This window comes from Salvelinus namaycush, unplaced genomic scaffold, assembly GCF_016432855.1.
Source record: "Salvelinus namaycush isolate Seneca unplaced genomic scaffold, SaNama_1.0 Scaffold361, whole genome shotgun sequence".
Taxonomy (NCBI): Eukaryota; Metazoa; Chordata; class Actinopteri; order Salmoniformes; family Salmonidae; genus Salvelinus; species Salvelinus namaycush.
This window is the reverse complement of record NW_024060575.1, coordinates 189,713-204,712: the sequence shown is the minus strand read 5'-3', so window position 1 is coordinate 204,712 and position 15,000 is coordinate 189,713. Positions and strand designations below refer to the sequence as shown.

The following is a 15,000-nucleotide window of genomic DNA, read 5'->3' as shown; positions in this document are numbered from 1 at the left end:
TGTCTCTCCGAGGATGTCGTGTAACTGATTCTCTCTCCGAGGACGTCGTGTAACTGATTGTCTCTCCGAGGATGTCGTGTAACTGATTGTCTCTCCGAGGACGTTGTGTAACAGAAACAAAACATATGAGAGTTCACTAATTATAATAGCTGCTACAATTATATGTTAATATGTTGATCACACGTGATGCTGTGACTGGCTGGCTGTGTATTGAGGTCACCGAGCCGACAAGGTAAAAACCTTCCAATGACCCTTGAGCAAGGCACTTCACCCTAACGGCTCCAGGGTCACTGTTGGAGGTGTCAGGGATGGTTGGGATATGCAAAAATACACATTTCCAATATACACAAGCGTACATGTGTGAACTAGGATAAAATGTAAGCACCCCACAATGAGACCTCATCAAAAGTAGTGCACTATAAAGGGAATAGGGTGCCAACTCTGTCCTACTGACTTTTCTGTAGCTGAGTCATCCAGTAGTTGTTCTTGAAGAAGGCGTCGGTGCAGAAAGTGTTCGCCAGCAGCACCTACAACAATAGGAGCTCTCAGTTCATCACAGAATAGGAGGAAGACAAACAACCAACCAGAACTAAATGGGAGAAATCAGACTACGCTGTTGGTTCGTGTAGCAACCAATAAGCTTCAAGACGTATGAATAATAAAACTAAATATTACCATGTTAGATCCTACTGTATGTTTTATACCTTTATTTAACTAGGCAAGTCAGTTTAGAACAAATTCTTATTTACAATGACGGCCTACCCCGGCGATGCCGCCCTAAAGGACTCCCAATCACGGCCGGATGTGATTCAGCCTGGATGTGTTGGATTAAGACTTACTGACACTGTATACTTCCTGATACAGTGGTAATATAGATACTGTATACTTCCTGATACAGTGGTAATATTGACACTGTATACTTCCTGATACAGTGGTAATATTGACACTGTATACTTCCTGATAGTGGTAATATTGATACTGTATACTTCCTGATACAGTGGTCATATTGATACTGTATACTTCCTGATACTAGTGTATAGTACAGTACTACCTCATGGTAGTAGTTCCTGAGCCCTATAGAGATAGTTGATAGTACACTACAGTATTACCTCATGGTCGTAGTTCCTGAGCCCTATAGAGATAGTTGATAGTACACTACAGTATTACCTCATGGTCGTAGTTCCTGAGCCCTATAGAGATAGTTGATAGTACACTACAGTATTACCTCATGGTCGTAGTTCCTGAGCCCTATAGAGATAGTGGGGTGAAAAAGTATTTGCCCCCTTTCTGATTGTCTCTTTAAAAAATAAAATAAATGTGTATACTGAATGTTATCAGATCTTCAACCAAAACCTAATAATAGATGAAGGGAACCTGAATGAACAAATAACACAAATGTGACACTTATTTCATTTCATAAACAAAGTTATGCAACACCCAATTCCCTGTGTGAAAAAGTAATTTCCCCCTGACACTCAATAACTGGCTGTGCCCCCTTTAGTGCCTGTTGATCAGTCTAACGTCGCTGTGGGGAGTTTTGGCCCACTCTTCCATGCAGAACTACTCAACGACACCGGAACTACTCGTTTCAAGTCCTGCAACATCTCCCTTGTGATTAGGTCTGGACTTTAACTAGGCCATTCCAAAACTTCAAATGTGTTGCTTTTTAGCCATTTTCATGTTGACTTGATTGTGTGTTTTGGATCATTGTCTTGCCACATGACCCAGCTGCTCTTCAGCTCAGATAGATGGCCTGACATTCAGAGGTTCTTAATGTGGAACGCAGTGTTTGGCTTTCACCAGACGCGGATAAAATCAGAAAGGGGGCAAATACTTTTTTACAACACTGTATATCAACACAATGGTGATAGTATAGTACAGTATTACCTCATGGTCGTGGTTCCTGAGCCCTATAGAGATAGATCTACTAGATCGTGATAGGACGGCTGTCATGGCGTACAGGTTGATCAGGACGTCAGCAACACGCTTTAGGATCAGCTGCTCCTCTACTATCGTCTGAAGGAACAGAAAAGACACAGGTGTTACTTATTCCACATTCTGATACTATTCAGACCCCTTCACATATTCTAGCTTTTAGGACAGAGTAGCAGGCAGTTTACTCTGGGCACCTTTTTATCCAAGCTACTCAATACTGCCCCCCTGTCCCAAAGAAGTTAACAAAGTCTCCAAAGAAGGGCCAGAAGTATACAGAATGGTGTCGTCTGCGTAGAGGTAGATCAGAGAATCACCAGCAGCAAGAGCGACATCATTGATATATACAGAGAAAAGAGTTGGTCCGAGAATTGAACCTTGTGGCACCCCCATAGAGACTGCCAGAGGTCCGGACAACAGGCCCTCCGATTTGACACACTGAACTCTATCTGAGAAGTAGTTGGTGAACCAGGCGAGGCAGTCATTTGAGAAACCAAGGCTGTTGAGTCTGCCGATAAGAATGTGGTGATTGACAGAGTCGGAAGCCTTGGCCAGGTCGATGAATATGGCTGCAGAGTAATGTCTTTTATCGATGGCGTTTATGATATCGTTTAGGACCTTGAGCGTGGCTGAGGTGCACCCACGACCAGCTCGGAAACCAGATTGCATAGCGCAGAAGGTATGGTGGAATTCGAAGTGATCGGTGATCTGTTTGTTAACTTGGCTTTTGAAGACCTTAGAAAAGGCAGGGTGGGATAGATATAGGCCTGTAACAGTTTGGGCCTAGGGTGTCTCCCCCTTTGAAGAGAGGGATGACCACGGTAGATTTCCAATCTTTGGGGATCTCAGACGATACGAAAGAGAGGTTGAACAGACTGGTAATAGGGGTTGCAACAATTGCGGCAGATAATTTTAGAAAGAGAGGGTCCAGATTGTCTAGCCTGGCTGATTTGTAGGGATCCAGATTTTGCAGCTCTTTCAGAACATCAGCTATCTGGATTTGGGTGAAGGAGAAAATGGGGAAAGCTTGGGCAAGTTAATGAATTATCATTGATCTAGTTTATTCTTACCAATCACTTAAACATATTTAATAATGATCTCTTACCTAGCTTGATGACTGTGGGCATTTGTATTACTTTTTGTTGTTCTACATAGAGACAGCTAGAAGGGCCATGGGTCATATTAGATTGTTGTTCTACATAGAGACAGCTAGAAGGGCCATGGGTCATATTAGATTGTTGTTCTACATAGAGACAGCTAGAAGGGCCATGGGTCATATTAGATTGTTGTTCTACATAGAGACAGCTAGAAGGGCCATGGGTCATATTAGATTGTTGTTCTACAGAGACAGCTAGAAGGGCCATGGGTCATATTAGATTGTTGTTCTACATAGAGACAGCTAGAAGGGCCATGGGTCATATTAGATTGTTGTTCTACATAGAGACAGCTAGAAGGGCCATGGGTCATATTAGATTGTTGTTCTACATAGAGACAGCTAGAAGGGCCATGGGTCATATTAGATTGTTGTTCTACATAGAGACAGCTAGAAGGGCCATGGGTCATATTAGATTGTTGTTCTATAAAGAGACGGCTAGAAGGGCCATGGGTCATATTAGATTGTTGTTCTACATAGAGACAGCTAGAAGGGCCATGGGTCATATTAGATTGTTGTTCTACATAGAGACAGCTAGAAGGGCCATGGATCATATTAGATTGTTGTTCTACATAGAGACAGCTAGAAGGGCCATGGGTCATATTAGATTGTTGTTCTATAAAGAGACGGCTAGAAGGGCCATGGGTCATATTAGATTGTTGTTCTACATAGAGACAGCTAGAAGGGCCATGGGTCATATTAGATTGTTGTTCTACATAGAGACAGCTAGAAGGGCCATGGATCATATTAGATTGTTGTTCTACATAGAGACAGCTAGAAGGGCCATGGGTCATATTAGATTGTTGTTCTATAAAGAGACGGCTAGAAGGGCCATGGGTCATATTAGATTGTTGTTCTACATAGAGACAGCTAGAAGGGCCATGGGTCATATTAGATTGTTGTTCTACATAGAGACAGCTAGAAGGGCCATGGGTCATATTAGATTGTTGTTCTACATAGAGACAGCTAGAAGGGCCATGGGTCATATTAGATTGTTGTTCTACATAGAGACAGCTAGAAGGGCCATGGGTCATATTAGATTGTTGTTCTACATAGAGACAGCTAGAAGGGCCATGGGTCATATTAGATTGTTGTTCTATAAAGAGACGGCTAGAAGGGCCATGGGTCATATTAGATTGTTGTTCTACATAGAGACAGCTAGAAGGGCCATGGGTCATATTAGATTGTTGTTCTACATAGAGACAGCTAGAAGGGCCATGGGTCATATTAGATTGTTGTTCTACATATTAACTGACTTGCCTAGTTAAATAAAGGTTAAATAAAAAATATCCACAACATCATAGTTAGGAAACCGTTACAGTTAAAAAATATTCCAAAACATACATCCTGTTTGCAATAAGGCACTAAAGTAAAACTGCAAAGGTGGCAAGAAATAAACTTTTTGTCCTGAACACAAAGAGTTGTATTGTGTTGGATTTGCCCCAACATAATACATCACTAAGTAGCACTCCATATTTTCAAGCATGGTGATGGCTGCATCATGTTATGGGTATGCTTGTCATCGTTGAGGACTGCAGAGTTTTCAAGGATAAAAATAAACAAAATGGATCTAAGCAAAGGCAAAATCCTAGAGGAAAACCTGGTTCAGTCTGCTTTCCACCAGACACTGGAAGATTCACTTTTTTAGCAGGACAACCTGATTGGCCGAGTTACAGTTTTGACTTAAATTTGCTTGACAATCTATGGGAAGACCTGAAAATGGTTGTCTAGGAATGATCAACAACCAATTGATTGACAGAGCTTGATTCATTTTTGAAAAGAATAAATAGGCAACTGTTGCACAATCCAGGTGTGGAAAGCTCTTAGGGAGTTTTTCCTAGCCACCGTGCTTCTACACCTGCATTGCTTGCTGTTTGGGGTATTAGGCTGGGTTTCTGTACAGCACTTTGAGATATCAGCTGATGTAAGAAGGGCTTTATAAATACATTTGATTGATTGATTGTAATCGCTGCCAAAGGTGATTCTAACATGTATTGACTCAGGGGTGTGAATACTTATGTCAATTAGATGTTTCCGTATTTAACATTCAATACATTTGAAAATTTTTCCAAAAACCCGTTTTCACTTTGTCATTATGGGATATTATGTGTAGATGGGGGAGAATTGTTTTTCTTTAATCTATTTTGAATTCAGGCTGTAACGACAAAATGTGAAATAAGTCAAGGCTATAATGTACCTTTCCATATCTGTACAGCAGGTTCTCCACTGTGGAGCCAAAATGGGCCACGTTCTGCTCCAGTTTCTTGGCACTGTCCTGGGAGAGATTAGGGGACAGGGAAACTATGACTTCATTTATACATTCCATTCACTCATTAGATCAGCGTTTCCCAACCCTCTCATCGGGCCACCCCACACTTTTTAGCATGTTTGTTTTAACCCTAAACTTGCACACCTGATTCAATTAGTCAAAGGCTTGATGATTCGTTGACTAATTAGTCAAAGGCTTGATGATTCGTTGACTAATTAGTCAAAGGCTTGATGATTCGTTGACTAATTAGTCAAAGGCTTGATGATTCGTTGACTAATGGAATCAGGTGCACCAGTTTAGGGTTAAAACAAACACGTGGAACGTCTGGGAGGCCCGAGGAGCGGGTTGGGAAACTCTGCATTAGATGCTTCCCACCAAAGTGACAGAATGGTTCTAAAACAACATGTGACAGAATGGTTCTAAAACAACATGTGACAGAATGGTTCTAAAACAACATGTGACAGAATGGTTCTAAAACAACATGTGACAGAATGGTTCTAAAACAACATGTGACAGAATGGTTCTAAAACAACATGTGACAGAATGGTTCTAAAACAACATGTGACAGAATGGTTCTAAAACAACATGTGACAGAATGGTTCTAAAACAACATGTGACAGAATGGTTCTAAAACAACATGTGACAGAATGCAGGGTTCGTACAGACAGTGGCAAGTCAAAGTCAAGGACATTCAAGTACTTCTTCAAGCAATAATATTTATTTTCAAGGACCATCAATTTGTAATTGTTACTATTACGCAATTGTTTCTAGTCGCTTCCAACTGGCAGCTTTAGTGTCGCCGGTCTGGAAAATGGCGAGTGGACTGTGTGAGGAAAACGGCAGGAGCCCGGGAACGGCAGGAGCCCGGGAACGGCAGGAGCCCGGCAACGGCAGGAGCACGGCAACGGCAGGAGCACGGCAACGGCAGGAGCACGGGAACGGCAGGAGCACGGCAACGGCAGGAGCACGGCAACGGCAGGAGCACGGCAACGGCAGGAGTACGGCAACGGCAGGAGCACGGGAACGGCAGGAGCACGGCAACGGCAGGAGCACGGCAACGGCAGGAGCACGGCAACGGCAGGAGCACGGGAACGGCAGGAGCACGGCAACGGCAGGAGCACGGCAACGGCAGGAGCACGGGAACGGCAGGAGCACGGGAACGGCAGGAGCACGGGAACGGCAGGAGCACGGGAACGGCAGGAGCACGGCAACGGCAGGAGCACGGCTGCCGCTTGATGAAGCGGAATATTGCGGGTGCCCCAAGAATGAGGCAACTGGCAAAAAAACTCTCAAGGTTGTTGCAAAGAAAATGTCACAAGGTCACAATGTAGAACTGGTGCCAGCACAGGATGCAGCGTTGTCTTTTTCCCCTTCATGAGGCTCTTCAGGGCCAGCTCACCCACTCGCAATGTCAGTCTGACACGTTTTGCACCTTACACAGTGTGGGTTGGTGGGGTCCAGTGACATAGTGGTAAAAAAAGGTGGGTCAACTTACTGAACAACAATATAAAACACAACATGTAAAGTGTTGGTACCATGTTTCATGAGCTGAAATAAAAGATCCCAGAAATGTTCCATTCGCACAAAACGCAGAATTTAATCTACATTTGCCCGTCATTTTAGCTATCGATGCTTGGTGGCGTCTAATCAGTCTGTTTGGTACCTGTCTTGTCTGAGTGGCAGTGTGGGTGGAATGAGCGAGCTCGCCTGAGGAAATAAAACGCGGTAGTCTGCCTGGAAATTAATTCGCAAGACCAATACATTTGACATTTTAATAATACTTTCAAGTACCAACTTTGCATTAAAGACCAAAATTGGTTAAAGAAAATTGTGATAAATAAAAATATATACCAGTTTCATTTAAGGACCAAAAAATTGACAGCTGTGCCATATAAATGTAAAATAGTTGGGAAGAGATTGTCGATGTAACGATTCCATGGCACATGGTTTATGAATTGATACGCAAAACAACGCCGGATTCAAAACTTCACATTTTTCAATTTAAATTATTATACAAAATTCTTACAACCAATAGAATGTTATATATATGGGGGATACAATCTTCCCAGCTCTGCAGATTCTGCTGTGAGGAGGCAGAGTCATTAGATCATTTATTTTGGTATTGTCCATATGTAGCTCGTTTTTGGTCACAGGTCCAGTAATGGCTGAAGAATTGCAATATTTACCTGGAGCTATGCAAATAGACTGGGTAGACATTTGATTAGCTGTTCAGGAGTCTTATGGCTTGGGGTAGAAGCTGTTTAGAATCCTCTTGGACTTTGGCTTGGCGCTCCGGTACCGCTTGCCATGCGGTAGCAGAGAGAACAGTCTATGACTGGGGTGGCTGGAGTCTGACCATTTTTAGGGCCTTCCTCTGACACCGCCTGGTAACCTTATGGTAACAACGTGTGGACCACCAGTTAGGGAACCTGACTTATGGTAACAACGTGTGGACCACCAGTGAGGGAACCTGACTTATGGTAACAACGTGTGGGCCACCAGTTAGGGAACCCTGACTTATGGTAACAACGTGTGGGCCACCAGTTAGGGAACCCTGACTTATGGTAACAACGTGTGGACCACCAGTTAGGGAACCTGACTTATGGTAACAGCGTGTGGACCACCAGTTAGGGAACCCTGACTTATGGTAACAACGTGTGGGCCACCAGTTAGGGAACCTGACTTATGGTAACAACGTGTGGGCCACCAGTTAGGGAACCTGACTTATGGTAACAACGTGTGGACCACCAGTTAGGGAACCTGACTTATGGTAACAACGTGTGGACCACCAGTTAGGGAACCTGACTTATGGTAACAACGTGTGGACCACCAGTTAGGGAACCTGACTTATGGTAACAACGTGTGGACCACCAGTTAGGGAACCTGACTTATGGTAACAACGTGTGGGCCACCAGTTAGGGAACCCTGACTTATGGTAACAACGTGTGGACCACCAGTTAGGGAACCTGACTTATGGTAACAACGTGTGGGCCACCAGTTAGGGAACCCTGACTTATGGTAACAACGTGTGGACCACCAGTTAGGGAACCTGACTTATGGTAACAACGTGTGGACCACCAGTTAGGGAACCTGACTTATGGTAACAACGTGTGGACCACCAGTTAGGGAACCTGACTTATGGTAACAACGTGTGGACCACCAGTTAGGGAACCTGACTTATGGTAACAGCGTGTGGACCACCAGTTAAGGAACCTGACTTATGGTAACAACGTGTGGACCACCAGTTAGGGAACCTGACTTATGGTAACAACGTGTGGACCACCAGTTAGGGAACCCTGACTTGTGTGGACCACCAGTTAGGGAACCTGACTTATGGTAACAGCGTGTGGACCACCAGTTAGGGAACCTGACTTATGGTAACAACGTGTGGACCACCAGTTAGGGAACCTGACTTATGGTAACAACGTGTGGGCCACCAGTTAGGGAACCTGACTTATGGTAACAACGTGTGGACCACCAGTTAGGGAACCTGACTTATGGTAACAACGTGTGGACCACCAGTGAGGGAACCTGACTTATGGTAACAACGTGTGGGCCACCAGTTAGGGAACCCTGACTTATGGTAACAACGTGTGGGCCACCAGTTAGGGAACCCTGACTTATGGTAACAACGTGTGGACCACCAGTTAGGGAACCTGACTTATGGTAACAGCGTGTGGACCACCAGTTAGGGAACCCTGACTTATGGTAACAACGTGTGGGCCACCAGTTAGGGAACCTGACTTATGGTAACAACGTGTGGGCCACCAGTTAGGGAACCTGACTTATGGTAACAACGTGTGGACCACCAGTTAGGGAACCTGACTTATGGTAACAACGTGTGGACCACCAGTTAGGGAACCTGACTTATGGTAACAACGTGTGGACCACCAGTTAGGGAACCCTGACTTGTGTGGACCACCAGTTAGGGAACCTGACTTATGGTAACAGCGTGTGGACCACCAGTTAGGGAACCTGACTTATGGTAACAACGTGTGGACCACCAGTTAGGGAACCTGACTTATGGTAACAACGTGTGGGCCACCAGTTAGGGAACCTGACTTATGGTAACAACGTGTGGACCACCAGTTAGGGAACCTGACTTATGGTAACAACGTGTGGACCACCAGTTAGGGAACCTGACTTATGGTAACAACGTGTGGACCACCAGTTAGGGAACCTGACTTATGGTAACAACGTGTGGACCACCAGTTAGGGAACCTGACTTATGGTAACAACGTGTGGACCACCAGTGAGGGAACCTGACTTATGGTAACAACGTGTGGACCACCAGTTAGGGAACCTGACTTATGGTAACAGCGTGTGGACCACCAGTTAGGGAACCTGACTTATGGTAACAACGTGTGGACCACCAGTTAGGGAACCTGACTTATGGTAACAACGTGTGGGCCACCAGTTAGGGAACCTGACTTATGGTAACAACGTGTGGACCACCAGTTAGGGAACCTGACTTATGGTAACAACGTGTGGACCACCAGTTAGGGAACCTGACTTATGGTAACAACGTGTGGACCACCAGTTAGGGAACCTGACTTATGGTAACAACGTGTGGACCACCAGTTAGGGAACCTGACTTATGGTAACAACGTGTGGACCACCAGTGAGGGAACCTGACTTATGGTAACAACGTGTGGACCACCAGTTAGGGAACCTGACTTATGGTAACAGCGTGTGGACCACCAGTTAGGGAACCTGACTTATGGTAACAACGTGTGGACCACCAGTTAGGGAACCTGACTTATGGTAACAACGTGTGAACCACCAGTTAGGGAACCCTGACTTATGGTAACAACGTGTGAACCACCAGTTAGGGAACCTGACTTATGGTAACAACGTGTGGACCACCAGTTAGGGAACCTGACTTATGGTAACAGCGTGTGGACCACCAGTTAGGGAACCTGACTTATGGTAACAACGTGTGGACCACCAGTTAGGGAACCTGACTTATGGTAACAGCGTGTGGACCACCAGTTAGGGAACCTGACTTATGGTAACAACGTGTGGGCCACCAGTTAGGGAACCTGACTTATGGTAACAACGTGTGGACCACCAGTTAGGGAACCTGACTTATGGTAACAACGTGTGGACCACCAGTTAGGGAACCTGACTTATGGTAACAGCGTGTGGACCACCAGTTAGGGAACCTGACTTATGGTAACAACGTGTGGGCCACCAGTTAGGGAACCTGACTTATGGTAACAACGTGTGGACCACCAGTTAGGGAACCTGACTTATGGTAACAACGTGTGGACCACCAGTTAGGGAACCTGACTTATGGTAACAACGTGTGGACCACCAGTTAGGGAACCTGACTTATGGTAACAACGTGTGGACCACCAGTTAGGGAACCTGACTTATGGTAACAACGTGTGGGCCACCAGTTAGGGAACCTGACTTATGGTAACAACGTGTGGACCACCAGTTAGGGAACCTGACTTATGGTAACAACGTGTGGGCCACCAGTTAGGGAACCTGACTTATGGTAACAACGTGTGGACCACCAGTTAGGGAACCCTGACTTATGGTAACAACGTGTGGACCACCAGTTAGGGAACCTGACTTATGGTAACAACGTGTGGACCACCAGTTAGGGAACCTGACTTATGGTAACAACGTGTGGACCACCAGTTAGGGAACCTGACTTATGGTAACAGCGTGTGGACCCTGACTTATGGTAACAACGTGTGAACCACCAGTTAGGGAACCTGACTTATGGTAACAGCGTGTGGGCCACCAGTTAGGGAACCTGACTTATGGTAACAGCGTGTGGACCACCAGTTAGGGAACCCTGACTTATGGTAACAACGTGTGGACCACCAGTTAGGGAACCCTGACTTATGGTAACAACGTGTGGACCACCAGTTAGGGAACCTGACTTATGGTAACAACGTGTGGACCACCAGTTAGGGAACCTGACTTATGGTAACAACGTGTGGACCACCAGTTAGGGAACCTGACTTATGGTAACAACGTGTGGACCACCAGTTAGGGAACCTGACTTATGGTAACAACGTGTGGACCCTGACTTATGGTAACAACGTGTGAACCACCAGTTAGGGAACCCTGACTTATGGTAACAACGTGTGAACCACCAGTTAGGGAACCTGACTTATGGTAACAACGTGTGGACCACCAGTTAGGGAACCTGACTTATGGTAACAACGTGTGGACCACCAGTTAGGGAACCTGACTTATGGTAACAACGTGTGGACCACCAGTTAGGTAACCTGACTTATGGTAACAACGTGTGAACCACCAGTTAGGGAACCTGACTTATGGTAACAACGTGTGGACCACCAGTTAGGGAACCTGACTTATGGTAACAACGTGTGGACCACCAGTTAGGGAACCTGACTTATGGTAACAACGTGTGGACCACCAGTTAGGGAACCTGACTTATGGTAACAACGTGTGAACCACCAGTTAGGGAACCCTGACTTATGGTAACAACGTGTGGGCCACCAGTTAGGGAACCTGACTTATGGTAACAACGTGTGGACCACCAGTTAGGGAACCTGACTTATGGTAACAGCGTGTGGACCACCAGTTAGGGAACCTGACTTATGGTAACAACGTGTGGACCACCAGTTAGGGAACCTGACTTATGGTAACAACGTGTGGGCCACCAGTTAGGGAACCTGACTTATGGTAACAACGTGTGGACCACCAGTTAGGGAACCTGACTTATGGTAACAGCGTGTGGACCACCAGTTAGGGAACCTGACTTATGGTAACAACGTGTGGGCCACCAGTTAGGGAACCTGACTTATGGTAACAACGTGTGGACCACCAGTTAGGGAACCTGACTTATGGTAACAACGTGTGGACCACCAGTTAGGGAACCTGACTTATGGTAACAACGTGTGGACCACCAGTTAGGGAACCTGACTTATGGTAACAACGTGTGGACCACCAGTTAGGGAACCTGACTTATGGTAACAACGTGTGGGCCACCAGTTAGGGAACCTGACTTATGGTAACAACGTGTGGGCCACCAGTTAGGGAACCCTGACTTATGGTAACAGCGTGTGGACCACCAGTTAGGGAACCTGACTTATGGTAACAACGTGTGGACCACCAGTTAGGGAACCTGACTTATGGTAACAACGTGTGGACCACCAGTTAGGGAACCCTGACTTATGGTAACAACGTGTGGACCACCAGTTAGGGAACCTGACTTATGGTAACAGCGTGTGGACCACCAGTTAGGGAACCTGACTTATGGTAACAACGTGTGGACCACCAGTTAGGGAACCCTGACTTATGGTAACAACGTGTGGACCACCAGTTAGGGAACCTGACTTATGGTAACAACGTGTGGACCACCAGTTAGGGAACCTGACTTATGGTAACAACGTGTGGACCACCAGTTAGGGAACCTGACTTATGGTAACAGCGTGTGGACCCTGACTTATGGTAACAACGTGTGAACCACCAGTTAGGGAACCTGACTTATGGTAACAGCGTGTGGGCCACCAGTTAGGGAACCTGACTTATGGTAACAGCGTGTGGACCACCAGTTAGGGAACCCTGACTTATGGTAACAACGTGTGGACCACCAGTTAGGGAACCCTGACTTATGGTAACAACGTGTGGACCACCAGTTAGGGAACCTGACTTATGGTAACAACGTGTGGACCACCAGTTAGGGAACCTGACTTATGGTAACAACGTGTGGACCACCAGTTAGGGAACCTGACTTATGGTAACAACGTGTGGACCACCAGTTAGGGAACCTGACTTATGGTAACAACGTGTGGACCCTGACTTATGGTAACAACGTGTGAACCACCAGTTAGGGAACCTGACTTATGGTAACAACGTGTGGACCCTGACTTATGGTAACAACGTGTGGACCCTGACTTATGGTAACAACGTGTGGACCACCAGTTAGGGAACCTGACTTATGGTAACAACGTGTGGACCACCAGTTAGGTAACCTGACTTATGGTAACAACGTGTGAACCACCAGTTAGGGAACCTGACTTATGGTAACAACGTGTGGACCACCAGTTAGGGAACCTGACTTATGGTAACAACGTGTGGACCACCAGTTAGGGAACCTGACTTATGGTAACAACGTGTGGACCACCAGTTAGGGAACCTGACTTATGGTAACAGCGTGTACTGTAAGCCTGTGGGGATCAATAAAGTTCAAAACAACGTGTACTGTAAGCCTGTGGGGATCAATAAAGTTCAAAACAACTCTGCCACACTAGGATGTTCCAGCCAGGTTTATAGTATCATATACACAGTACATTCAGAAAGTAATCAGACCCCTTGACTTTTTCCACATTGTTACATTACAGCCTTATTCTAAAATGGATAAAATATTTTTTCCCCCTCATCAATCTACACACAATACCCCATAATGACAAAGCCAACACTGTTTTGAAATATTTGCAAAATGTTTAAAATAAATAAAAAATACCTTAATAGTACCAGTCAAATGTTGACACACCTACTCATTCCTATTTTCTACATTGTAGAATAATAGTGAAGACATCAAAACATTGAAATAACACATATGGAATCATGTAGTAACCAGAAAAAAAAAGTGTTAAACATATCAAAATATATTTTATATTTCAGATTCTTTGCCTTGATGACAGCTTTGCACACTCTTGGCATTCCCTCAACCAGCTTCACGAGGTAGTCACCTGGAATGCATTTCAATTAACAGGTGTGCCTTGTTAAACATGAATTTGTGGAATTTCTTTCCTTCTTAATGCGTTTGAGCCAAATCCATTGTGTTGTGACAAGGTAGGGGTGGTATACAGAAGACAGCCCTATTTGGTAAAAGACCAAGTCCATATTATGGCAAGAACAACTCAAATAAGCAAAGAGAAACGACAGCCCATCATTACTTTAAGACATGAAAATCAGTCAATCCAGAAAATTTCAAGAACTTTGAACATTTCTTAAAGTGCAGTCGCAAAACCATCAAGCGCAATGATGAAACTGTCTCTCATGAGGACCGCCACAGGAAAGGAAGACCCAGAGTTACCTCTGCTGCAGAGGATGTTCATTAGAGATACCAGACTCAGAAATTGCAGGCCAAATAAATGCTTCACAAAACAGACACATCTCAACAACTGTTCAGAGGAGACTGCGTGAATCAGGCCTTCACGGGTCGAATTGATGCAAAGAAACCACTACTAAAGGACACCAATAAGAAGAAGAGACTTGCTTGGGCCAAGAAACACGAGCAATGGATATTAGACCGGTTGAAATCTGTCCTTTAGTCTGATGAGTCCAAATTTGAGATTTTTGGTTCCAACCGCTGTGTCTTTGTGAGATGCAGAGTAGGTGAACGGATGATCTCTGAATGTGTGGTTCCCACTGTGAAGCATGGAGGAGGAGGTGTGATGGTGTGGGGGTGCTTTGCTGGTGACACTCTCAGTGATTTATTTAGAATTCAAGGCACATTTAACCTGCTGGCTACCACAGCATTCTGCAGCGATACGCCATCCCATCTGGTTTGGGCTTAGTGAGACTATCATTTGTTTTTCAACAGGACAATGACCCAACACACTTCCAGGCTGTGTAAGGGCTATTTGACTGTGAGCACACAGCCTAGACAACGCAGGAGTGGCTTCGGGACAAGTCTCTGAATGTCCTTGAG

At 45.2% G+C, this 15,000-nt stretch overlaps 1 protein-coding gene across 1 annotated transcript in view; it reads right to left on the bottom strand.

Annotated features, from left to right (window-relative positions):
* The window catches only part of acad9 (acyl-CoA dehydrogenase family, member 9), a 62,153-nt gene that overhangs the window by 4,323 nt on the left and 42,830 nt on the right, over positions 1-15,000 (bottom strand). Inside the window, exons 14-16 of the mRNA XM_038985647.1 lie at positions 5,283-5,360; positions 1,888-2,016; positions 455-527 (exon numbers count right to left, since the gene is read on the bottom strand). Of these exons, the coding sequence (XP_038841575.1) occupies positions 455-527; positions 1,888-2,016; positions 5,283-5,360 (280 nt within the window). The remainder of the gene's footprint in view (positions 1-454; positions 528-1,887; positions 2,017-5,282; positions 5,361-15,000) is intronic.